At 43.0% G+C, this 27,742-nt stretch overlaps 1 protein-coding gene across 1 annotated transcript; it reads left to right on the top strand.

Moving 5' to 3' along the window:
- Nucleotides 1-422: 422 nt before the first annotated feature.
- FAM240B (family with sequence similarity 240 member B) lies at nt 423-27,306 on the top strand. The gene is made up of 3 exons (XM_037998657.2): nt 423-850; nt 17,178-17,323; nt 26,697-27,306. Exons 2-3 carry the CDS (start codon nt 17,181-17,183, stop codon nt 26,788-26,790), a joined length of 237 nt encoding a protein of 78 aa, XP_037854585.1. The 5' UTR covers nt 423-850; nt 17,178-17,180; the 3' UTR covers nt 26,791-27,306.
- Nucleotides 27,307-27,742: the final 436 nt, after the last annotated feature.

The following is a 27,742-nucleotide window of genomic DNA, read 5'->3' as shown; positions in this document are numbered from 1 at the left end:
TTGTCATGTATAATGTAAGTTATAAATTTATACTCCACTGAACCAAGTAATGGGTATGCAATTAGTAGCATAGTCAAAGGATTTGATAAAAACCAAAGCTATTTCTGTTATCAGATGAGTGAGGATTCTAAATGTTTTTCCTAAGGACAAAATGTGCTTCTCCACCATGGGATAAGAGCCACTCTAAAATGAGAAGTCGATCTCACTTGGATGCATTTTATTGGAAAACACTCACCAGGGTCAATTCCTGCTCCAACTGGTAGAGAACTCAGCAGACCGTGATATGTCATCACCAGATTCCATTCAAGGATTAATGGCTCCAAAGAACCAGATGCCTCTCTAAGTCTTCCTGTAATGTTACACCCAAGTGTGACTCGTCCCACCATTCCAGTCCCCTTTACACACCAAGGTGCAGAGACTGGCTTTTCACAAATCACAGGGGAATAGGGCACATGGATAATCCAGCCCACGCTCTAAATCATCTCTCTTGGTTTGGGCCAAGTCATAGTTCTCGTGGGACCTGCCAAAACAGAAGCTCGCCTTCTCTGGGACGGGTGGGGTAGTAAGAGATGGGATTTGTTTAGAGCCATCTCTCACCACGAGGGAAGGCTACAATGTCCCTGGAAAGATATTGTCTGGTTCTGGTACTAATTTGGCTCAAATGACCTTGAAAGGTTAAGGGATTTCTGTAACTCCTCCACTACATATATAAGGGCTGCAACAATGCGATTTCAGGACAGCATCTGTGACCTTCTCAAGCCGGAGCTGAGGAATCGAGAGCGGGCCCGGGAGTCTTGCCCTCCTTTGCCCCCTAGCCGGATATCAGTCCACCGGCAAATTCATCTTTAAGGTACAGTACATTGAGCTTGTGTTGTCAAGTGTGGGAACATCTTGCAACTTGGGCTGAAAATTGAAGCAGATATCACCCCTTATATGTGTGTGCTTTATTGACCACTTGAATTCATTTTCTCCTCACCTTGAACACCTACGCTGTACCAGTTGGGAATAACAGGTGGGCCAGTAGATTTTTTTCCATCTCTGATGTTTTTCCATCTTTTCCTAAATGTCAATGATGCAGAAATTTCATGTTAAAGACTGTGGGGAAAGCCAGAAATTAGTGTCAATCTCACAGAGCAGGGCTCTTTTGAGATTAACCAAAATAAAGGTATGTCTCATGTTGGTTGATGGATAATTTAGTCCCAAGGAAATGTTCATTGTAGGTGCTGGATCATGGAAACTTCTCAGAAAGCTGACGGTGGGGGGATTAATCATTAATCTGGGATTTTTACTTGACTAACGTGAGACTTGGGAAATGCAACTGTAGAATTCCCTTTTGTCTGAGTTGATACAGTTGACTCTTCCCTAGCCCCTCATCAGATGGACTCAAGTGCATGAGCCTCACACAAAGTCAAGCTATGTTTTGTGTTATTTGATTACATTGATATTTAATTTAATGTTATTTGATTACATTGATATTTAATTTAAATTTTATTATAAAAGTGAGTTCCAGCACTCTTTAAGTATAAGTTAATTAGAAAAGTACATTTAAGAACTGCCACTGGAATTGTGACTTTTCCAAATTGGTAACATTTTACTGAAAATAGAACTAATCCTCTCAATAGATGTACACTGTAGAGAAAACTACTTTTGCTGGGGTGGGGGATGCAGAAAAACAGAATTGCTTGTTTATCAAAGAACAGTCTCCTTTTGCTAAAGCCTATCTAATTATTGATATTTGCCCTTCACATGTGTGCAAAGCAACTAGGTATCCTCATTTGAAGGTGAAAAAACTGAAACACAAAGCCCCTGTAATTTTGAAGACACAGATTATTCCCTTGAACTAGAGGCTGATGATTTTTTCCTATTACAGCCAGGTGGACCTCAATGAACCTGTAGATCTAACACCTCAACTCACAGATGAGGAGACTTACGTATCTTTTCCAAACTCTTAAAAAAAAAAAAAGCTTTTCAAAAAAAGTGAATGAAATTCATAAAATAAAAAGTATCAAACGTGTATTTTAGAAATAACTGTATGTTAGTATTAATATGGTAACTCTAAGCCAAATAGCATTCAAAGCAAATAGGAGAAACAGAAATTTTAATTGACCATTTAAAATGTCTATCTACAGTTAGGACTTTGAACATTTTTTTTTTTTTTACTTATCTCAAACTATGTATCTGTCCTGTTAGCATAAGAATGCAATGAAACTGATTAAAGCTTATGTTTATTTATGTAAATAATAATTATTTCTTTTTATTTTTGATGCAAAATTGAACCGAGAAATGTATTGATTACTTCTCTATGGGCCCTGCCATGACTCATCCATTCATTAATACAGCATGTATTTTTTGAGTTAGAAAAGCCAATTGCTTTCCAGGGTCTGTCTTAAGGTGGTCCGTTCAGATATGTTCTCCTGAGTCCAAGACCTGAAACTGTGCTTGTCTTTTCACTAAGAAATGAATACATTGACAGCCCATACTTTCGAGATTCTGCTAAGTCCACAAACATTGCAACACTCCTGTGACAGCAGAGGGCAATATGGAATTACGCTGTGAACATTTCAAGGTACATGGGCTTTGACCTGCAATTATACTTCTAGGAGTTTATGCTACAGATATACTTACAGATGTGAACAAAACATGATTTACTCTGGAATTTTTTGTAATAGAGCCAAGCAGGAATTAATTTAAATGTCCACCCATACTAGAATGGTTAATTATGGCATATCCATAAACAGATTACTACACAGTCATGAAAAACAATGTATGCTGGTAAGGAAATATTTTCTTAGTTGAAAAAAGCAAAATGCAAAACAGTGTATATTGTATGGCCCTGCTTGCAAAAACGACAATATTTTGTACACACACATATGCTTCCAATAAGATGGAAATATAAATATGACATCATTAACAGTGGGTGTCTTTGGGAAGTGTTGCTGACAGCAGTAAAGGAAGACAGGAAACACTTTTTTGTTTCATATCCTTCAGTGCTTTTTGAAATATTTTACCATGTGCCCAAAACGAAAGTCACATTTTTAAAAACAGTCTTAAAGGATCATCTTTGCTAACAGTGTAAAACTTTGTAACTCTTGGCCGGGCGCCGTGGCTCACGCCTGTAATCCCAGCACTTTGGGAGGCCGAGGCAGGTGGATCAGGAGGTCAGGAGAAGGAGACCATCCTGGCTAAAACGGTGAAATCCCGTCTCTACTAAAAACACAAAAAAATTAGCAGGGCAAGGTGGCGGGCGCCTGTACTCCCAGCTACTCGGGAGGCTGAGGCAGGAGAATGGCGTAAACCCGGGAGGCGGAGCTTGCAGTGAGCCGAGATGTCGCCACTGCACTCCAGCCTGGGCGACCCAGTGAGACTCCATCTCAAAAAAAAAAAAAAATTTTCAGGATCAGACCACTACACTCAGAGTCTCGCTCTGTCGCCCAGGCTGCAGTGGTGTGATCTCGGCTCACTGCAAGCTCCGCCTCCGTGGTTCACGCCACTCTCCTGCCTCAGCCTCCCCAGTAGCTGGGCCTACAGGTGCCCGCCTAATTTTTTGTATTTTTAGTAGAGACGGGGTTTCACCGTGTTAGCCAGGATGGTCTCTATCTCTTGACCTCGCCCGCCTTGGCCTCCCAAAGTGCTGGGATTACAGGTGTGAGCCACCGCGTCCGGCCACAACTTTGTAACTCTTTGACCAAATTATGCTGGGATTTTCTTTGAATAAATGATGGCATGCAGTAATTTACATGTGCATCCCAAATATGTGGAGCATCCCAAGGAAAGGGAAGCAAAGGGAGAAGCAGCCTAAGAGAGGGAAGCCGAAGCTGCTAGGAGCCCCTGCTCTTTGCCTGCCGGAGCGCTTCCCTCCACACCTCCCCGAGCGTGCTGAGTGTGCTGTTCTTCCAGACGCCTCACTGTGTCCTCCGGGGGCTGTGCCGTTTGGACCTGGCTGCCTCTCTAGGTCGCCTCAAATTTCTGAGGAGTTACACTTGATTGATGGAAAGCACACAGTGTGGGACAGGAATGTGGGACATCCACCCCACATTCTGTTCTCAACAGGGTGACAGAGATCACTAATGAGCCTTCGTTCCAGGTAGTCCATTTCTAAAAGTAAACAATGTTTCTGAAAACGCAGCTATTTTGGGAAGTCAGACCCTGGGGAGGGCCCACGCTTAAGAAATACACATAAATAGCCCGTTTCCTGCTCAGGAAAAAAGTAACGTTGATTAGAGAAAGCCAGATAGCCACTGGGCTGGCAGTTTGGTGAAGCACAGGGAGAAACAATGTTAGCCAATTTTTGTATTTTAGCCACCTTGCCTTTTTAAAAGCTTTGAATAGGAGCACGATATAAGATTTTCTGGAGAAGTAATTGCTTTTAGCTCTAAATTCTTTGGAGAATTTTGACTGGCAAGTGGCATGAGGGGATGATGGGTTCTTTGTCCACTGGGCACACTGTGTGAAGAGGACCATTTTTTGAAATTTTATTTTATGTATTTAATTAATTTATTTATTTTTAAGATGGAGTCTCACTCTGCCACCCCAGCTACAGTGCTGTGTAGCAAGCTCTGCCTCCTGCATTCAAGCGATTCTCCTGCTTCAGCCTCCCGAGTAGCTGGGATTACAGGCATGGGCCACCATGCCTGGCTAATTTTTGTATTTTTAGTAGAGATGGGGTTTCACCACATTGGCCAGGCTGGTCTCAAACTCGTGATCTCAGGTGATCTGCCTGCCTCAGCCTCTCAAAGTGTTGAGATTACTGGCTTGAGCCACCGCACCAGGCCAAGGGCCCCATATTAAGTAAGGTCCTTGCCCCACAGTAGTTAAGGGTCTAGTTGAAGGGACAAGATTATGGGGTCAAAGCCCCAGAGAACAGAGACTTGCCTTGGCTCCTGGTCCCAACCCAAACAGGCATGGAGGCAAACCCAGGGGCATCTCTGAGCATGGCAGTTTGAGCTTAAGGACCTCCCAGTTCCCTTCTAGTCACAATTAGGTGACTGGATATCACATTGAACAGCCTGGTTGTGACCAATAAACCTGCAGTGTTTAGCAGTAACCGGGGAGGGGTGCTGCTTTCTCTCGTTGCTTTCACTTTGTTTTATTTCAACTCTAAGTGCGCCCATCGTATGTTTCACCAGGATCTAAGGCATAGTTAGCTACGTGGTCCATGGGGAACTCAGAAGTTTTCTCTATTAATCCATGTGGGGCTCAAAAACTAGTGACCCAAAGGCCAAGTCCAGCTAACAGACGTATTCTGATGCTCTGCACAGTGCTTTGAAATGTCTGTAAATTATCATCAACATTGAAAAATAAAGAAATTACATAATGTTTTAAAAATCAGATTTCCGGCTTCTTTTGAAAAACTTGAATATCAGGCAACACTGGGACCATGCCCCACGGGCAACAGTGGGTTGGAGTTGAGTGGCAGCGTCTGTTTGGAACAAGCCATGCATTTGAGAATTTGCCACAGAGACTTCTAAACACACCAGGGCTCCACAGGCTTCCCAGTTTGTGGCCTCTGACCCATCGGTAATCCACGTAAGGATATAAATTAGGCAGTCCAGGATTTCATTAAGCACTTACTGTGTCGGGCAAAACATTGTTCGCAGCAGCCTTTTCCACTGAAAACTGGTTAATTGGGAAGGTACATACTGTTCCATTTTACAGATGGGAAAGCAGAGACTCAGTTCAAGTAACTTGCCCTATAAAGAGTGTGTGTTCAGGGGTCTCCTAACTCCTAGTCCTGGACACATGACACAGGGCTAAACAGCAGGAGGCTGCTGGCTCCAGGACGGACTATCTCTGTGTGCACTGAAAATGTTCCTCAGGCAAACAAGGCTCCTTAATTCCTGTCTGCTCATGGTGTCAGGAAGATGCATGTGCTTTTTACTTTTTATTTGAAAATAATTCTAGATTTAGAGAAAGTTACAAAGATAGTAGAGTGTTCCCATATACCTGTCACCTAGCTTTCTCTAATATTAACATCTTACGAGCCATGGTACCTTTATCAAAACAATAAAATTAACACTGGTACAATAAAATTTACTGCAGAATTTATCAGATTCTCTCAGTTTACCACTACTTATTGTCTGTTTTTCCTGTTCCAGGATCCAATCCAGGATACCATGTTGCATTTATCGGTATATATATATATCAATCATATCTCCTTATTCTTCTCCAACCTGTGACTGTTTCTCAGCCTTTCTTTATCTTTCATGACTTTGACACTTGTAAATGAGCACTGTTCAGGTATTTTGTAAAATATTCCAGAATTTGAGCTAGTCTTCAGTTTTCTCATGAATAGACAGCATTCTGGTGTTAGAAGTGCATCACAGAGTCAGCGTGTCACAGCATGTCAAGGGACACATGATATCCACAATACTTAGTAGTGCTGAGAGCCTTAACCACACTTATTTAAGGGGGTATTTGTTTCTCCACTGTAAAGTGACTACTTTCCCCTCAGTCACCAAGTCATCCCAGACTCAAGGCGAGGGGGACTTAACTCCACCTTCTACAGAGTGAGGGAGTATCAAACAATTTGTGATTGTATGTTAAAACCACCACAGTAATTATTAAATTTTTAGAGACATATCTTTGATGTCATGCAAGCATTCTGTTCCTCCTTAAAATGTCATCCACTTATTTTACCACTGATCAATGGATTCTGCCTGCAATATTTATTACTGTGGTATTCTCAGGGTGATTTTCTCTTTTCCTCATTCTTTTTTTTATTTTTATTTTTATTTTTATTTTTATTTTTATTTTTATTTTTTGAGACGGAGTCTCGCTCTGTCACCCAGGCTGGAGTGTTGCTGCGCGATCTCCGCTCACTGCAAGCTCCGCCTCCCAGGTTCACACCATTCTCCTGCCTCAGCCTCCCGAGTAACTGGGACTACAGGTGCCCGCCACCACACCTGGCTAGTTTTTTTGTATTTTTAGTAGAGACGGGGTTTCACCGTGTTAGCCAGAATGGTCTCGATCTCCTGACCTCGTGATCTGCCCCTCTCGGCCTCCCAAAGTGCTGGGATTACAAGCGTGAGCCACCGCACCCAGCCACTTCTCCTCATTCTTTCTACACTTACTCACTGGAATTCTTCTGAAAGTAATAGTTGTTTTTCCCTCTGTTTGTTTATTTCAATAATTTATGTCAATTTGAACCCATTGTAACTAACATCATGTTGTTTATTTTGTTGTGCAAATTGTTCCCTCTTTGGATATTGAGAACTCTCAACTTGACTAATTCTGCAATGCCCTTCACCTATTTTTTTTTTAAGCCTTTGTTACTTTATGACACTACAAAATGTGTTCAGGGTTTATTTAGGGAGGTTGGGGCTCTGCATAAGAAGTTGTGAGAGGGAGGGGGATAAATGGAAGAGAAACAAAGTAAATAGCAATTTTTCTTTTGAAAGGAGATAAAAGCAAGGTTTCCCTTTTTTTTTTTTTTTTTTTTTTTTTTGAGACGGAGTCTCGCTCTGTGGCCCAGGCTGGAGTGCAGCCGCATGATCTCAGCTCACTGCAAGCTCTGCCTCCCGGGTTCACGCCATTCTCCTACCTCAGCCTCTTGAGTACCTGGGACTACAGGCGCCCGCTACCACGCCTGGCTAATTTTTCTGTATTTTTAGTAGAGACGGGGTTTCACCATGTTAGCCAGGATGGTCTCCATCTCCTGACCTCACGATCCACCTGCCTCGGCCTCCCAAAGTGCTGGGATTACAGGTGTGAGCCACCGCGCCCGGCCAGTAATGTTTACTTTTTAACATTCATTTGGCAGTAATTTCAAAATTACAGAAAGAATAATTCAAAGAATTCCTGTATAGCATTAGCCAGTGCACCTATCATCACCGTTTACCCTGCTTATCATTTGCCCTGTCCATCTACATATCTTTTCTAAATCACTTGAGATAAGTTGACACATCATAGTCCTTCCCCTCTAAATGCTTCAGTGGTACTTCCCAAGAATACAGTCATCTTCTTACATAATTGCAGCACACTCATCAACTTTGGGAACTCCAACACTGATGCAATCCTATAATTGTCCATGTTCCAGTTTTGTCTGTTGATTCAATACTGACCTTTACAGCATTTTGAAATCTAGTTCTTGAACAGATGATGAAATCTAGTTCTTGAACTAGACTGAAGTTTATGAGCCTACTCGTCCTGATCCCTAGAGTGGTACCTGTCACCCCTCTCCTGGGTGAGGCTCCTATTTGATTTAGTCAGGAGGCTCCCTGACCGCACCCACAGCCTGGCAGGATTGAGCAGGCAGACTGGACCTGGATGGATCCAAGCGAGGCCCTTGCAGAGCATCTTAGAATAATTATAGTCTATGATGACAGACGCTTTCTAGTCCTTATTTTTCTAGAGCACGTGAACTTTCCCCTAAATGAAGGAGGGAAGTGGCTCAATCTGTGGGAGGTGATGACAGGACTTTTGACATCAGACATTGTGGATTCAGAGCCCAGTATCAGCGCTTACTGGTTCTGTGACTTAGACAAGAATTTAAACCTTCTACCCCTGGCTTCTTGTCTGGTTACAGGGAAAACAATAAGATTTACTTCCCAGAGCTCTTGATATCATTAAGTAAGATAATTTTTAAGATCACATTAGCAATTGCCAGATATGATTCATTGTCCACTGTCACTTCTGTGATGTCAGCACCCAATGAATAGACATTCTGGGTGCTGTGAAATCAGCAGTTCTGGACTCCTGGCTCTCCCCATCATTAGCTCTGGAGCTTGGGGAAAGTCAACCTCTCAGACTCACTTTCTCACTCATAAATACAGGAATAGTAAAATCTAGCACAATATGCTAAGGATTAAATGAGATGGCATTTGATACTGTCCGCAATGCAGGTTGCTAATAGAAATATAGATGATGATGATGATCCATATTTATTATGGAGCAGATATTATGTTAAGTACTTTTCATGCTCCATTGTCTCATTTAATTCTCAGAACAATGCATTTTTCACGTGATAAAAGAAAGCTTCATAAAGGTCATAGGGACTTCTCTCATAATTGTGGTGTCCCGCTTTCATGACTTGGTGTCACCCCAGTCAATTCGGGTAAGCTCCAAGGGAATAACAGGGCTGTTATTGTGGACACATCCAGTATAAACTTTTTTCTCCCATGTAAGTCTTTTTTTAGTTAAAACTCCCAGCTACCCAAGAACTCACTTATATTGCCCAGACGATGTTGTATTTCCCCTGAGCCTCCTCCTAAGACTCAAATATACTGTCGACAAAATCTGAGGTGGCTTTGAAGGATATTAATTATAAGGAGATTGTGCAGAGGGACTCAAGATTGAAATTCAAGTAGCCTGACGGAATTTTGGAGAAGAAGTTAAAAAGAAAATGTCTATAATCCCAGCACTTTGGGAGGCCAAGGCAGTGGATGACGAGGTCAGGAGTTCGAGGCCAGCCTGACCAACATGCTGAAACCCAGTCTCTACTTAAAAAAAAAAAAAAAAAAAAAATTAGCCGGGCATGGTGGCACGTGCCTGTAATCCCAGCTACACAGGAAGCTGAGGCAAGAGAATTGCTTGAACCCTGGAAGCGGAGGTTACAGTGAGCAGAGATCAAGTCACTGTGCTCCAGCCTGGGCGACAGAGGGAGATGCTGTCTCAAAAAAAAAAAAAAAAAAAAAAAAAAAAGCAAAAGTAAAAGTAAAAGAAAACGTTGTTTTGAAAAAGTGCTAAACTAAGAAACTAAGGGGAGCACTCCCACATTGCACTCCAGCTTCCATCTGAGAAAGTGAAAGAGGAATGGGAGGAAGCCCAGTGGGGCCTGAAGGTGGGGTGGGAGGAGAAACCTGTCCAAATGCCGACGGGCCACAGTCAGGTGAAGCCATCTAAGCTCCCAGACCTAGAAACTTTGGACCTAAAGGTATTTTCACCGTGGGTGAAAAAGACCACCTGCGTGGAAATGGAGTGACAGTGAGTCCCCCGCATCTGTGGAGGCAGAATCTCCAGGTGAGGGGGCTAAACCAACAAACACGTTTGGTGCTGGTGTCAGGAGGAGTCTAGTTTCTGTTTGTTTATCTTTACCATGACCCACATGAAACTGGCCACCATGAACACTTGGACAGTACTCGAGGAGAGGAAAAGGGATGTGTGTCTTGATGTGATGTGCAGGGAATCATCTTGGGAGAAAGTTAATCTAGTTCTGCTTTGAGAAAGCAGTGATGACTTGTGCATTGCTCTCAGCAGGTTTAACTGGATGCCTGCTTTCTTGGTACCCAGCTGTTGGTCATGAGCTGCCATCTCTCTGTCCCGTGGCTGAGTGGTTTGCTGGTGATGATGCGGGCTTTGGAGTTGGGTGTGGTTTAAATCCCAGCTCCATCACCATCAACAAGGTGCCCTCGGGCAATGGCTTGCCTCTTTGTACTTCCTCTGTAAAATGAGGATAATAAGAGAGTTGTTGTAAAAATTGAAGTTGAGATGTAGAGCGCTTTGAAAAATAAAAGGTGTTCAGTAAGCACTCAATAAAGAGCATAAAAATAAACCAGAGACCACAGACCTGCAGCCCTCCAGCCAGTAGACAAAGGTACGGTGGCCAGTTTTGTCTGACCACTTAGTGGGGACAGACCTGCTCCATTTCTGAACTCGCTTCCACACCCTGTCATTGCAGGGCTGAGTTTCATTTGCCAAAACCAATGCATTTCCCCCTACTGTCTATACTTTAAAAAGGAGAACTAGTGCCCTCTACCCATGAGTTTATAAAACCTGGGGAAACAAAAAGGTAAATGCAGTAAACCTGAATTTTAGAGGTGGGAGTCAGAAGCAGATAATATTCCTAAGTGTTTATTATAAAAATAACCAGAATAACTCAAGTATGTGGCCTTCTGGACACCACAGTTATTTAAATTTGCTGCTCCTGCTTTCTGAGCCCCTGGGGAATGGAAGACAACACAGTGATCTGGGTTCTAAGAAAAATAAATGATCTTATATTCTGAGAGAATCTCAGGTTTAGAGGGAATTTAAAAGACATGAAGGCCAGGCACAGTGGCTCACAACCTGTAATCCCAGCACTCTGGGAGGCCGAGGCAGGCGGATCACAAGGTCAAGAGATTGAGACAAACCTCTGGCCAAGGTGGAGAAACTCTGTCTCTACTAAAAATACAAAAATTACTTGGGCATAGTGGCGTGCACCTGTAATCCCAGCTACTCAGGAGGCTAAGGCAGGAGAATTGCTTGAAACGGGGAGGCAGAGGTTGCAGTGAGCCGAGATCGAGCCACTGCACTCCAGCCTGGTGACAGAGCAAGACCCCATCACAACAACAACAACAAAAAGACATCAAGAGCACGTACACACTCCTCTGAAAGTCTCTTCTTTCCCATCTGCATACACATGGGACGAAAGTAGCAAGTGGAAACTTAGAAGGCATGTGAGTGTGCACCTCTGAAATTGAGTTTATAAACAAAAGTCAATTGCACAAGAACAGAATGGAGACACCTGAATTTGAAAAGTTTCTCATGTAAAAAAAAATAGGAGCTTAATCTTATAGATTTTTAACAGTGGCTCAGGAAGGTTCAGGTACCTAATGGTTTTATGTGTCTGCACATTGCTTAGTATTTCTTATTTCTGTGACAACAGAAACCCTACTGATCCATCCCACAGGAGGTCACAGCGGCTTCCCTTCTTCCTGACCACACAGAGAGAACAACTTGAGAAAGTAGTGCCTTTCCACTCTCACTGGAGCCCCAACAGGGGCAGCACCCTGGCATATGGCATATGCATATGGCATATAACTAATGATTTTCTCTGCCTGGGCCAGGTGGAGAGGCAGAGAGAGCAACTGTCAGCGCCTAGGTTTTCCATCAATACCCCCAGGGAAATGTAGACATCTTTTATTTCCTGTTTCCTGCCTTATTTTGATATTTTCCTAAAAATGCTTTTCTAAAATTGCTATCCATTCTGTTCAAAGAGGGTAATACCAGCTACAGTGAGCCCAGTAAATGGGAGCAATAAACATAAAACAAGTTTTTTTAAAACTGAAAGGAAGAAGATGGCACAGCTCATCTCAAACAAAATGCAGTTTCTTTTACAGAGGATCTTGCACATTGTCATAATTCTAACTGCTGAAGTTCAGGTTCACCAGCAGTTTTCAGCAAAACAAGCAGTGAGGCTGTGAAATAACATGGAAAGGTTGAGCCCAAGAGTCAGCACAGTGGCAACTGTCAATTTTAGTAAGACAGTCACTCCTTAAACATGTTCAGCATCACTCAGTAAATGTGATTATAGGGCTTGACCACAGAGAGCCCACAAATATAACATCCTAAGTGATGTAAGGGTGAAACTCATCACCAAGAGCTTTACTAAAGGCTTCTCTGGACGTGGTCCGGCACTGGGCCTGGGACAAGATGGGAAGCCTCTTATCCCCATGATCTAAGGCTTTCTAATTCTTACAGCCCAGCAACAGGGATAAATAAGCCTTCAGTATGGGCTGAGTCAATAAGAAGCAAAGCATTTGATATCAGGTATAAACTAAAGACAAGGAGACAGTATTTAGGTGGTGGTTCAAATTCAGTTAGTACTTTTGATGCTTGCCAGGGAAAAGGAGATGCATTGTGAGTTCCCTGAACAAGCATGTGGGGAGGGGCATTTGGGGAATGAATGGTGGGCTGTGTTGGGGCACTTTCCTGTATGTTACCACACTTCATCTCCACTACATGGCTAAGGAAAGGGGCTCAGAACAAGTGAAGGGCTTGCTTGCCCAAAGTCACAACAGTGACAAGTCCTCCACTGAGCTTTCTCTCCACCCTGGTTGTCAGGATGCAGCCTCCTGGCCTGACAAGGGAGATAGGGATGCAGCTGTGTTTTGCAGGCAGGACAGCTGTGTCTACGTGACCCCTAGAGGTTGGGCTGTGACTTGGTGAAGAACTCCAACCCCAGTTCCTGCTGGAATGACAGCAGTATTAAGCCTGGCCAGCCAGACTGGTATCTGCATGCTTGGGTGCAGAAGTAGGAATAGGGGGCTGCCCCGTGAGACAGCGTAGGAAAGAGGAAGGCATAGCGAAAGCAAAATAGTTCAGGGCCGTGTTTTCTTGGGTCAGTGTGGTGTTGGACCTTTTTGGAATGCACGTCTTGAAGCAGAGCACGTGCCCTTCAAGACCCAGAGCAACTGCTCCCAGTAACTTCACTCCTTTGAGATGCTTACGGATCCCTAAAGGTGTCTGAGTTCATGTCCCCTCCTAAGTCCTTCCAAAGCTCATGCCCACTTGCCCACTACTCTGAAGCTACTCTATGAAAATAGAGACCCTAGAAGTGCTTTTTTTGGTCGAAAACGAATGAGAAGCAGACCTTGCATGCAGCAGATTCTTCATAGTCTGATTTCCTTTGGGTTCACCCTGATTTTTTTTTTTTTTTTTTTTTTTGAGACCAAATCTTGCTCTGTCACCCAGGCTGTAGTGCAGTGGCATTATCTCGGCTCACTGCAACCTCCATCTCTCAGGTTCAAGCAATTCTCCTGCCTCAGCCTCCTGAGTAACTGGGATTACAGGCATGTGCCACCACGCCTGGCTAATTTTTTTTTTTTTTTTTTTTTTTTTTTTTTTAGTAGAGACGCGGTTTCATTGTGTTAGCCAGGATGGTCACGATCTCCTGACCTCGTGGTCTGCCTGCCTTGGCCTCTCAAAGTGCTGGGATTACAGGTGTGAGCCACCACGTCCGGCCCAGGTTCACCCTGATTTGATTTACTCCTTGGGTGTGTGGAGACCACCCTGCTTCCAGCTATTTTCTGTAACTCAGCTCATGACGGTGCACCTGGAGTATCTGCTAGAGTAAATCCTCCTTCCGTATCCAAACCACACCTTCCTCCCAGAGAGGATGTAAAATGCCATGGGGATGTGAGCAGGCTGTGTTCCTGCACAGGCCTCTCTCGTCTTCATAATGAAGCTCTTTAGAACAAAATGTTCATTATCAATTTTGAGAAAAGAAGAACATTTCAGTGAGCACCTGTTTGACCAAGCTATTCTTTTTCTAAATACCAGGTACCTGATATGAACTTGTAATCTTTAGGGGTATTTTGTAATTTAGAACATCTGTGAAAATATTATGCACATAAAAGGCATTACCTTTTGCATACTTACATTGCAAACTCTGCATTTAACACTTTCCTCGCAGTTAAAAGCAAGCACTGTCTTCTTATCTTGAACTTGTACATCAGGAAAATGAGATGCCTTAGATATCCCTGGAGCCTAAACAAAATCCACAGGAAGCCTAATTGCTAGAGGAGGGCATGCATTCCACACCCTAGTTCTATGAATTAAAATGTAAAATCAGATGTATTTTGTTAGTGGCTTCTCTTTCAATGTCCCGTGGCTAGAAATTTATTAGAATTCTGTGCACAGAATGATTAGCCTGGGAAAGAAAATAGGTGAGAAACATGCCCTTGAAAGACAGGAGTGTGTGCTTGGGCCAGGCTGGAGGACGGCCCCAGGGTTCGGAGAGAAATTCCAGAGGCTCCACAGCACAACTCCAGCCTGGTAGACTGCAGAAGGTAACTGGATGTGAGCGTTTCCCTTACCCAAAAAGTAGAAAGGCAATCCACGCTCAGACCCTCAATGTCTGAGATACTCCAAAGGGGCCGGCTCTTCATATGAAAAAGATAATTTGGAAGGGGGTCGTTTCATTTAACTTGAATAACACCCATTAAATGCTTCAATGCATTAAAAAGAAAATAAGACTGAGCTTCAGTTCAAGAAGCTCTACACCTGTAAGTCACAAACACCTCAGCATCCATCAGTCACAGGAAAGGGTAAGGTCACTGAGCACCTCAAGTGGGAGAGGGCACTTAAGTCAAACTTCCTCTTTCCAGGGAGTGTCCTGGAGCAGAGGGAAGACTGCAGGCTCCAAGTCCTGACAGCCACACTGCTCCCAAGCTGTGGAACCTCCACACGGTCTATCAATGCCTCTGAAAATCAACTCCTTTATGCGCAAAATGAGATGTGAATTAGCTCGATTTAGCTATTCCACAACGTGTACACATTTCAAAACGTCATGTGGTACACAATTATATACAGCTTTTGTCGATTTAAAAATATATTTAAAAATTATTTTTAAACATTTAATACAAAATATAAATGTTTTAAATAAAAAAGCAGTGGCCCTCACGTAGCTGTGTGTGACCAGTGAGAACCACCCGCAGAGCAGCTAGTACCAAGGAAAATGTTCTCTCCCTCTTCTCTCCCGCATCCCCTTCCATCGTCCCCATCCTGACCTGCCTCGCTGCCACCACCCACCCACATGCTCAGCAGTTTTTTCCAGGGCAGCCCTGACTACAGAAATAAGCAGGTGATTGGAAGATGGGTCCAGGAGGAAGAACACTGGAAGCGGATTCTTAAAATCTTTGTTCAATACCCAAAACTGTTTTCAGTTTCAAGCTTCTTCTTACCTCAGGACACTTACACATGCTGTTCCCTTCATGCAGGAAGCTCTTGCTGCCCCTCTGATAAGGGCATCATATTCTACTATTATACACATAAGTATAATATAAATGAAATATAAATTATGCTATACCATAAATATAAAATAATAAATGTTATTTATTCTCTGAAGCTTTTTCTTTTTCTTTCTTTTTCTTTTCTTTCTTTTTTTTTTTTTTTTTGAGATAGAGTCTCGATCTGTCACCCAGGCTGGAGTACAGTGGCACAATCTCGGCTCACTGCAAGCTCCGCCTCCCAGGTTCACACCATTCTCCTGCCTCAGCCTCCCGAGTAGCTGGGACTACAGGCCCCCGCCACCATGCCAGGCTAATTTTCTGTATTTTTGTAGAGACAGGGTTTCAGTGTGTTAGCCAGGATGGTCTCGATCTCCTGACCTTGTGATCTGCCCGCCTCATCCTCCCGAAGTGCTGGGATTACAGGCGTGAGCCACCGCGCCCAGCCTCTTCTCTGAAGCGTTTTCTAAACTCTGCTGCTCCCAATTCTTTGGATGCCCCGGGAAAACCCAGCTTGCATGGGATCAGAAGTACTTTGTAGCTGGGGAGTAAGGGACCAGGTCCCTTTCCAGTCTCCAGCCAGGGCTGAAGCGCTTCTCTGAGCAGGAGCTGCCAGCAGGCAGGGAGGAATCTGTTGTGCAAGCATTTGTGTCCACCTGCCTGATGGTGCTACTAAGATCTGGAAAGTGGGCCACGTTCAGGTAAAAAGCAAATGTTTTTGGGTTCCATATGTGTCTCTTCATAGGATGTATATACATACGCTGAACGAGCTTTCCCCAGACGTACCCATTTCCAAACACAGTGGGCACTTCTTGTGAGCAAAGAGGATCTGTGGAGCAAAGAGCACTGGCTTTGAAGAGGGACAGACCTAGGTTCAAATGCCAGCTCTTCCATTTGCAGTGATGGCCACAAGCAGATTCTCTCTTTCGTTTCCTCATCTGAACAGTGAGTGGAGACAGAGCTGTAGTGAGCGTCAGATGAGACAGTGTGTAAAGCGTGCCCGGCACACGCTGGGTGCTCGATAGATGGCAGAGGCACTTGCTATTCTGTGAGGAAGGATGGAAAGAGCACGCTGTTTGCTGGGTGTCGGCCATTTGTCATGCATGAGGCTTAGCACTTGTTGACGATGCTCATCTTACACATGCACACAACTGGGAAGTAACTGTTAAAGGATAGTTTTTAAAGAAAGCTAAAATAATGAATCACGTTCAAATATAAAATGAACATGTATCAAATATTTTATTTAACTTATACATAAGGAAAAAACTAGTAAGATATTACAACTGAGTCCAAGGAAAATTGTAAAACCACATCAATGAAAAAATTGATTGATATTCGTAGGTATAGCAATTGCATTCCACTCCACAAAATTTATTTGGATTTCTCTGTTATGAATCATTTTCATTACTATACTTTTTCTATAATTTACAAAATTGTCAAATAGCTCAAAGACAGGGAAAAGGGCAAGTTTTAAAATCAGATAATTTGGAAGAGTTACCAGATACCCTTTTTGGTTTTGTCTAATTCAAAATTTTTCCTGATGTTTTCTGGCATAACTATTATTATTCCTATTTGCAGCTGAGGAAACAGACTCAAAATACATGTGTGTGTGATGCATCTACAGTCACCACAAAAAAAAAAAAAAAAAATGTGTAAATGGCAGTGTCTACATGCAAGTTCATCTTTCTATCACTCCAAAGCTAAAGTGGCTTTATTTAAAGAACTGAGATGTGCTTTACTTGTATGTTTCAGGGGATGAACAATCAATACGTCCGTCGAGAAGTCTTCTGCTGTGAAACTTGTCATGAGCTCAAAAGCTTCTGGGAAAAAGAAATCAGTAAACAGACTTTTTACCGAGAACTGGAGGAAGATCGTCAGGAAAGAAGCGCCCTGAAAAAGTATGTGAATTGTTTCTCTATTATTACTTTTAAAGTGGATTTCCCAGAGATATGGCAGATATGAAGATGGAGGTAGGGAATTCTCTTTGGTACCCACTGCTGTAGGAATGTACATATGCTGGACATGAAAACATGAACACTGTGCAGTGACAGGCGGAAATGCGAGCTCTCATGAGGAAATGGGAGCAAAGCTTGGAAGGAAGAAGTTCACTGTACTCACAGGTCCCAGACAGGGGGTCACACTTGCATGTCCACAGGGCCAGAGGGGAACTCCCTGGTTTTGGTCAGGTGGGAGAAGAGCTAGTGGGAACTTCTCAGCCAGAGTCTTTATTGGGATTTCTATGAAAAAGGAAGGCAGTGCAGAGTGCATAATTCAGGATTGGCTAGTCTGAGTCATTCTGGCAGGATTTGGGCTACAGGAGTGGTTTCCAGTTGCCTGGTACCTGGCCCCAGGATAATCAAGGGCAGGGGAAATAGTGGCTCAGTGTATGAGAGTTAGACAAGGAGGTGGCTAGGGCTACAGACTTTAGATTTGTTGGTCTAGAGATTGGCAAAGCCTTTTGCTATCTCTAAAATAGGCCTTGTCCTAGCAGGGGCAGTCTCTCCCTAGCCAGCAAACTTTGTAAGATGTCAAAACATCATAAAACACAGAAAATACAAAACATCACCAATACATCCACTCATTCAGTCTTGCAAGTATACCAGGGTTTTTCCACCTTAGCACTGTTGACATTCAGGGCCAGATAATTCTTTTGTTGTGGAGGATTGTTCTGTGCTAAGATGTTTATCAGCATTCTTGGCCTCAAAACATTAGCTATCTGTAAAATCTCCACACACATTGTGAGAACCAAGGCCACCTGGAGGGCAAAGTCATCCCTGATTGAGAATCAATGGCTTACAGATATGGACAAGACTTTTTTAATATAAAAAATGAACTTATGTTATTTTTATCTTGATAAACTAAAACAATCTATTTACCACCTTTCTCTGTTACAATCTTTAGCACATGTGGTTACACTAAATTTCAGGGTTAGGTCCACAATATATGTGTATGTGCGAAAAACTAGTTTAATAAAAATCCTTCATCTGGGATAACATGTATCAAGATTCTTGGGAGAAGGGTAACGTGGTCTTTCCCTCGCTGGCAAGTGAACTTGTTGTTCTAGTCCAAGGAGTCTGCTGAGAGATGAAGGTTTGCTTATGTGGGAAGATGTGTCATGTGTATCAACCTCAATCTGAATGCCAGGGCCAGCACCTACCCTCACACATCAAATGCCTTGGAGCAGAAGGATCAGCTAAATTCTGCGCCTGTCCAGGTTCTCGGTCCCTAAAATGGGAGAGGCTAGCCAGGTTGTCTGTCTGCTAGGATGTCCACTCGCAGGTGAAATGGTAGTCCGTGTTCTCCACAGCAGAGCACTGTGATTCCAGGTTTCTGTGTCTGCCTAGTGCATGCTGAGCTGAAAACATGAGTAATTCACATGTGTAAAACGCAAAGTTAATTTCTAAAACAAAATCCTTCCTTAAGCCCCAGAGAGGAGCCTCCTTCCATACCCAGCGAAGAGCTCTGCCAACATTCCAGCCACACTCCTGCTGGCCTAATGGGCCAAACTAGGCCTTCCTACATGCTAGAGGAGTCTCATGTTAGAGCCAAACTAGGCCTTCCTACATGCTAGAGGAGTCTCATGTTAGAGCATCCAACCTGTAGATTCTCAGGGAAGTGAAGAGAGTCCGTTGTGTGGTCCCCACCATCTTCCGTCTCCCAGTCCTGGCCCGCTAGCCCACTGGAAGCCAGATCCCATCTTGAGCCCTGTGCTGCATCTTCCCTTCCAGAAAGCAAAACTTGCAATATGATCTTATTTTTGTCAAGATAGTAAAACTTTTATATATATATAGTATGTAAAGGAAAACGATTAGAAGAAAATACACTAAGATACTGAAAGTGGTTATTTTTGACTAACAGGATGACAGATCGTCTGTGTGTGTGTGTGTGTGTGTGTGTGTGTGTGTGTTCTCCTATTTTTTCCAAAGTTTCCATAATGATCCTGTGCCATTTTTTAAGTAAAAAATAAGTTATAAAAATGGCAATAAATTGCAAATTGTCCATAGAACAAAATGCATTAATTCTCCAGGCTCCCATGTTCCCTAGAAATGACCCCCTCTTCTAAAGGTCGGAGCAGTTTTCTCTGCCTTCTATGACTGAAAGAATCAATCTTTGTGCTCATCATGAAACATTTCATCAGTCTCCCCCAACTAAGTGTTTGAAGACATGATTGCAGCAGCCACAGGACTCGGAACCAGGATACCACCAGGAGCTGGGGAAGCGAGGCGGCTCCCTGTGGTCTCTCTTTCAGCCTTGAGGCCACCCGCCAGAGCCATCACGCTTATCAATTGTGAATTAAAAATCTCAAAAGCCTTTTTAATTTGGTAAACAATGAATTAAAACCTTGTGGTTTTACTGTTATTTTTGCTGGAAAAAAAGCAAAGAAAACACATACACATCCCATCTGAACCAGGTTTCACAAAAGATCTAGAATTTTTAAATCAGAACCAAAATGTCAGAACATTTGCTTAAATCCCCGCTGGTCTGAGCAAATAGTTTGAAACACTGTCTTAACAAAATAATAATCTCCCAGCATATACTTGCAGACCAATGAATATCATGGACCCCTGAGTCCCTATTCCACCCCTGTGGGCTCTGCCTCCCCCAACTCCACTATACGCAAATCACCACACTCCAGTGTGCACATACACACACACACACACACACACACATAAACGTGACACCCACACCTTTTTTATTCTACCCTCCATTTATAAAAGGCAAATCCAATCCACTGTGCAATCAAGAAATATCCTAAGTGTCTGAGTGAGCAGTAAAGACAAAAACCTCCAAATTTTCCACCAAACCCCTTTGTTGACAGGAGAACAAATCCAGTAATGCCTTATGCTCCTCTCCCTCTGCTGGGCTAACCTGGCAAGATGCTGTGCCAGAGCTGGGTGAAGTGTGTTAAGCACACACCTGTGGGTTCAGTGACTCAGAGAAGGAAGCCCGGGATGGAGAGAATCCATTTTTCCTAGGAACTCATGTGCTGTATCTGGCAGAGGTCCCGGGGTGAGATCACAAGACAAAGTGGATGGCCCCAGAACTGTGAACTTCTTTACTTTCTCTGAGTCTGGATAGAGAAAAACAACAGAACATGGATGGATTAGTCCCCCAAAGAAGTTAAAAAGTGTTTGCAAGCAACTGATCCAGGCCATTCGAGACGAGTCGAGTGCCGCGTAGGCATGATGTCTGACCGTACCTCCTGGTTTGCCTGGGGCAGTTTGGATGGACACCTATCAGTTTGGTGTAATCGTTGACTACAGTCTCTTTTATTTTCAGAAGTATCTCAGTTTAGATAATAAGTCTTATGGACACCTAAGTGCCCAGCCAGTAGCTATCACTAAGAAACTGGACAGTGCTTATGTGAACAACTAATGTTTTCAGGCAACAAGTGTGGTCTTCAAAATACTGCTTCACAATTTAGGAGATCTCAACAGTGCCAAGTAGACTTTAAATCTGGGAGTGCATCAAGCCTCATCCCAAGACCACTCACCTCCTTCTTGCTCTGAAAACTGCTTATCAGTTATATCAATTAGGATGTTTTCAGCTTCGGGCAATAAGATATTGGACTCAGAATCTACCAGCCAGATGAAATCGCTATTTCAAACTTTATGTAAGACAAGAGTTAGTCTACAAAGAATAAGCAGAGAGAAAATATTTAGTTAGATTTCTCATTCAAACTGAAAGGATAGGAAATGCAGCTGGTAAACTGAGTTGGTCAAATGAGTATGCCAAAGCTTGTCAGCCTGTGTGGACGGACTGAGCTCTGCCCCTTGACCAGACACACAGCCAGTGAGCTGCAGGCCACAAGGAAACCAGACTCAGGCCCACCTCTCCCTACTATGAAAAAACAGTTGTCAAGGCATGCTTCCCGCCCATGAGAATGGAGTAGGTGCAGCAAAATCGTCATCTGACTTTTCATTCTAAAGTAAAAGCACAGAGATCAAGATTGGAGTACTGAGATCTGAAATGGGAGATCAAGAATTCAGTCAACTGTAAATTCCTTGAGGACAGGGAGTATTCAATTGCTTCTCCTTACATAGCCTGGTAGCCACAGAAGTGCCCCCTCAGAGGACCTTCAGGATCATTTGCTTTGGGAGCATAGTTGACTGACAGTGCCAGCTGCTCCCTTTCTGGATCCACCATCATGTGTGAGCCAAAGCCATACTTCCCTCAGGCCGCTCCCAGCCAATTACTGAGGGTGGCAGGGGTGCTAGTTCCAGGCAATTCCTGCATGACATGGCTCCTCTGGGGGCAGCATTTGCTCAGGGACTCCCCACCAGCCCAGCCCAAACTTCCTCAGAACTGTGCTGTAGGTTGGGTTCTTCCTACTCAATCGTTACTTCCCCCACTCTCTTTTCACAGATGTCAGACCAGTGCTGAAATCTAAAGGCTCTTCTTGACTGCTTCAGTTTCCCCCCTTGTTGATTTTTCGCAGGCGTTTCCTACAAATCTGCTTCTTGGAGGACCCAAACTGACCCATATGTTTAGTGCCTAGCATATTCGTCCTCACCCACTCCAGGAATAACATTATGATTATGACTTAAGAATCTCACAAATATCATCCTGCCCTCTAGGTAAGCCCCAGACTTAACAAGGACAATCTGTGCTCCTAGGAATTAACAACTCCTCCACAAATTAGAAGAATCTGGAACAAGAAATAGTAAACATTACCTCGTCTCCATTTGAAAAGTGAGGCCAATATTTCCAGGCTGAAGGTAAAAATGTTCTCTCTGAGCTTTAATGCCAGTCGTATGGCTCTTCGGATGTATCGGAATTTGTAAGCCAAGTTTTAAGCATTATCTTCTTCCTGTGGACCTTCCCTACTTCAAAAGGCAAGCACCATATATAAATTTTTATTCACCGGTTTACTGAGAACCCCAAAATAAACAGAAGCAACACAGTAATGAAAGATATTGACCAAAAAGTAGCAGCAAAGTGTCTAAATAGTCATAAAACAAGATTTAAAAGACATTTGGGTAGATGGAGACCTGGATTCTTTACCATTTAGCAATAGTGTATAACTGCTATAAAAAGTGAATAAATATATTATGCACCCCAGATTCCTAATTTTTTTTTCCTAGAATGAATGCATCACGCCAAATGTGTTAATTCAGGTCCTCTAGGAAGCAGAGGGCAAGAGGAGATCAGATGTGTACGAGATTTGTTGGAGGACGCACTTGTGAATGAAAAATTGGAAGGAAACTGTGGTGTGCTGATGAATGTTTAAAACTGGCTCTCTGGAGGAAAAATGTATGTGTGTATATACATACATATGTTTATAAATCTGACTTATATTGAAAGCTGCATACCACACAATTTATAAACAATAAGAAAATGCACAATGCACTTTATTATAAATCCCATATAGTCACCTGATTCTCAGAGAATAATAATGAAATGTGATTTTATTCATTTTTGCCAGCCTCTTGTATCTGGGCCAACTGATAGTTGCAATTCAACCATAGTTTGAAAAAATCATACAACAAATAAATGTTTGATTACTACCCAATTCAGAAAAAAAGTCATGTCATTGAAGATAATAGTTTTCTAGTACTGAAAGAATATTTCCTAATTTTTTTTTTGCTATTTATAATGTATTAGCTACAGACATGACACACTTCTACATTTAATCCATGTTAAGATTTTGTCCATCATTTTCTTAAGTCTAGACCAAAGGTCAGCAAACATTTTCTGAAAAGAACCAGACAGTAAATATTTTTGACATTTTAGATCATATGATCTACATTGCAGCTCTTCAACTGTGCCATTGTGTGAAAGCAGCTCTAGCCATATGTAAATAAAATATATAAATAGGTGGGCAGCGCTGTATTTCAATAAAACCTTATTGGCTGGGCACGGTGTCTCACGCCTGTAATCCCAGCACTTTGGGAAGCTGAGGCGGGCGGATCACAAGGTCAGGAGATCGAGACCATCCTGGCTAACACGGTGAAACCCCATCTCTACTTAAAAAAAAAAAAAAAAAAAAATTAGCTGGGCATGGTGGCGGGCCCATGGGAGGCTGAGGCAGGAGAATGGCGTGAACCCGTGAGGCGGAGCTTGCAGTGAGTGGAGATGCACCAGTGCATTCCAACCTGGGTGACAGAGCGAGACTCCATCTCAAAATAAATAAATAAATAAAAATAAATAAAAAATAAAACCTTATTTACAAAATGGGTGGCTGACCAGATTTGGCCTTAGGGCCAAACCTTAGTTCAGACAATGAACAAAATGATACATCAAGTCATGCATGATTTATAGTGTTTGCTGACTTCCATAGTGTAAATATTACCACCACAGTCTATTCAAGCTACCAATCAGATGTCAGTGAAGACAAGTTCAGAAGAGGTGTTTGGCAGTAACACCTCATCATGTAGTACTTTCACCATACAGGTGAAATAGACCTAAGTAACCTGAAGAGCATACATTGTAAAATGCCGTAAAATCATTAGGAAGTAATGAATTTTGCATAGTCAGTGTCCTTGTTTTAACATAATTTAATTATAAGTTTATATCATTTACTTTTAATAATGTCTATATTTAATAATGAGCTTATAAAATTCCTGAAAAGTTAATAATTGGTTGTCATGAACTGCTATGAGCCAGCTTCAGCACACCACGAAGCCAGAGAAAGGCAAGAAAGTCATCAGACTGTGATGCAGGTCTGACCTTCGTGAAGGAGAAAAAGAAGGAATTAGGATTGGGAAGACAGCAGGGCAGCCCTAATAAGTTTTGGCCAGAGTAATGGGGAGTCAGTGAGCCAAAGCCACCTGTTAAAGAAGTTCTGCAGTTTGCTGGGACAGGCCTGCATTAATACCACTACCATGCCCAGTCACTGTCTGAGAGCAACCTATAAGAAGTTTGGCCTTGGCATTGATCTGAGGCAAATACAAAAGGAAAGAAGCTGCAGCCACCAGTCAGCTTTGCTCCTCACATCTGAGTGGTGCATTTTCATGGCCACCACACCCAGTAAAAGTTACAGTCCCTTTTGTTAATCAATGAACCCACATGAGGTTAAGAAGTGCATCAAGTTCAATGAAACACTCAGGCAGCAGCCCTTATTAGTGAGCTAGATCCTAGGTGACAAAAGTCACGTGTGTGAAGGCAGATTTAGTTACAGAGGCTTTTAGAGATATGTAACAAAAAAAGCTTGTGAACCTGAGTATTCTCCAGGTTGGAGAGGTGGATTACAAATTAAAATATAGGATAAATACTTAATAACCATGATGCAGAAATATAATTATGAAAATTACTAATCTGTAGATATCAAAGTAGAAGGTCAGATAAGCTCAATAAATCATCGATTTCTTTTTTTGTTTGTTTTTTGTTTTTTTGAGACAGAGTCTCGCTCTGTCGCCCAGGCTGGAGTGCAGTGGCGTGACCTTGGCTCACTGCAAGCTCCGCCTCCCGAGTTCAAGCAGTTCTCCTGCCTCAGCCTCCTGAGTAGCTGGGACTACAGGTGCCCGCCCCACGCCCGGCTAATTTATTTTCTTGTATTTTTAGTAGAGATGGGGTTTCACCGTGTTAGCCAGGATGGTCTCGATCTCCTGACCTCGTGATCTGCCTGCCTCGGCCTCCCAAAGTGAATGTCTTGACGGCACTGCCCCATGTGCCTCATTCTCTGACAGTATTTCAACTTTCAGGCCCCGCTTGCTCATGTGTTTATACAACAGGCACCAACCAGCAACAGGCCCTTGTGCCAGATTCTTTCCATTCTTTCCTGGGCCCATAATTAAGCACAGTTGTAAGTAAGAAGTTTTCCTAAAGCCAATCTGGTAATAGGTGCCCAGAGCCTTCAAAATATTTATACCTTCTAAGTGGTAATATTTCACCTCTGGGAGCCACTCCGAGGAAAATAGACTGGGATGTGGAAAGACTGTTAAGTATTATACTCCTTGTAGGGCTATTTATAAGAATGAAAGATGAAAGTGAATTCAATTTTTTAAATTCTTTTCTGTATATTCTGATTTTCCTGTAATATGCACACATTATCTAACCCCCAGGACCTCCGAGCATGACTCCAGAATCTTCCCATTCTTTCCCAGGCCCATAATCGAGCAGAATTTATTACCATCCCCTTGGAAGTTAGGATTTAGATATATGAATTTGAGGAGAAACACACACGTTCAAACCATAGCAGATTCCAAGCCTATTGTTTGAATATAGATACATAATGTTCCGGCACCATTTGTTAAAAAGCCTATCCCTTCTCCATTGAGTTAGCCTTAACCCCTTGTCAAAAATCAACTGGCTATTTATTTCTGGACTTTCTATTCTATTCTGTGCTAATAATCTATTTGTTTATTCACTGCCTTGATGATGGTAACTTTATGTTAAGCTTCAAATCAGGTAGTGTGAGTCCTTCAACAGCGTTCTTCAAACTTATTAAGGCTAATCTACTTTTGCTTTTCTGTATAGAAGTTGGAATCATCTTGTTGAGAGCTACAGAAAATTCTTGCTGGGATTTTGATTGACATTACATGAAATCCACCTATCAATTGGGGAAGGATTACATTTGGGATGAAGCCATCTATCCACAGACATTGCCCTGTGACTATTCATTTTTTTCTTTATTCATTTGTAAAAAGCATGTTTTGGGGGGGGGCGTTGTTTGTTTGTTTTTGAGACAGAGTCTCACTCTGTCACCCAGGCTGGAGTGCAGTGGCGCAATCTCGGCTCATGCAAGCACCACCTCCTGGGTTCATGCCATTCTCCCGCCTCAGCCTGCCGAGTAGCTGGGACTACCGGCACCCACCACCATGCCCAGCTAATTTTATTTTTGTACTTTTAGTTGAGACAGGGTTTCACCATGTTAGCCAAGGTGGTCTCCATCTCCTGACTTCGTGATCCACCCCCCTCGGCCTCCCAAAGTGGTGGGATTACAGGCGTGAGCCACAGTGTCCGGCAGCACTGGGTTTCTTAAATTATTATTTTACTTTAAGTTCCAGGATACGTGTGCAGACTGTATAGGTATACATGTGCCACGGTGGTTTGCTGCACCTATCAACCCGTCATCTAGGTTTGAAGTCCCGCATGCATTAGGTATTTGTCCTAATGCTCTCCTTCCCCTTAACACAGGAACAGAAAATCAAACACCACATGTTCTCATTCATAAGTGGGAGTTGAACAATGAGAACACATGGACACAGGGAGGGGAACACACAATGGGTTTCTTTTTAAAATATCTTTGAGAAGAAAAAGCCACGGTTCAGTGGACGAGCATAGCTGGAGATAAATGCACTGAGTATGTGCACGGTTTCCCCTCCGCAGACTCAGAGAAGAATGGAGACAGAGGCTGGAGAGGAGGCTGAGGATGCTGGACAACCCTGAAGAGAAGGAAAAGCCCGCAAACACCGCGGACTGAGTGCTGCCTGCCTCACCGACTTCAAAGATAGCAAGCGACCACGGGCACTTTTCTAGGGGAAAAAAACTAACACCCAAGTTATGCTGACTTACTAAACAGGACGTTCTCTATTTGTGCTTCCATTTGCTAGGGGATTTACATGTGAAACCTCCCGCAGTGCTAATGGGAGTTATTATCCTGCTCAATCCCCTCCGCGCAGAGGACAGGATGACCGCAAGTGGGATAGGACGCTCGAGCTATTTAATAAAAAAGCTCTTGGAATTAGCACTCCCCAGGTCTCACAGACCCATGTAGCCTAGTGTATTTCCACATTTCCTTCTCATTTTGAAATCTTTCAAGTCTCGAGACGTTTGGAGTGTTTTCTCCAAGCTTACTGAGGGCAATGACCTTGAAGAAAATTTGACTTCCTCAGGTCTCCTGGAAAAACAGTCATAAAATCTTGTCCTTCTTTCCCCGCTTTTTGTGAACACAGAAATGTAACTGCTTGCAGAAATAAAGCTATTATTATAAAAAGAATTTAACAATACGGCTTGAAAAGGAACTCAGTTAATTTATTTCTTCCTGTAAATGTGTTGCTTTTTCTTCATAAACGGGTTTAGTTAGAAACCTGCGATGACAGCATGGGATTAACTTGGTTGCTGCGTCCTCCAGGTCAAGTACCCCGTGTGAACTCCCTTCACACTTGTTGAGTTAGTTCTCTGGTGGCACAGCAGGCGTCCAGACACATTCTGGAATTTAAAGTCACCCTCACGTTAGCCGCCTTTCAGGCCCCAAACACGATCACAGGGCAGGTGGCCTTCTATGGGGCAGTAATGATGGGGCTTCCACTGCCCGGATTCCTCCCTGCAGGGCTGCAGCCGAGGGATGTAAACGGAGATCCCTGGGGGACCAAGAAGCACAGACGGCCAGAGCCTCACAGAGGTGCAGTGGGGGCACAGTTTGAGACGGTACT

This window comes from Chlorocebus sabaeus, chromosome 12 (assembly GCF_047675955.1).
Source record: "Chlorocebus sabaeus isolate Y175 chromosome 12, mChlSab1.0.hap1, whole genome shotgun sequence".
NCBI classification, from domain to species: domain Eukaryota; kingdom Metazoa; phylum Chordata; class Mammalia; order Primates; family Cercopithecidae; genus Chlorocebus; species Chlorocebus sabaeus.
Note: the sequence above shows the minus strand (reverse complement) of the source record. Positions and strands in the feature narration are given on the sequence as shown.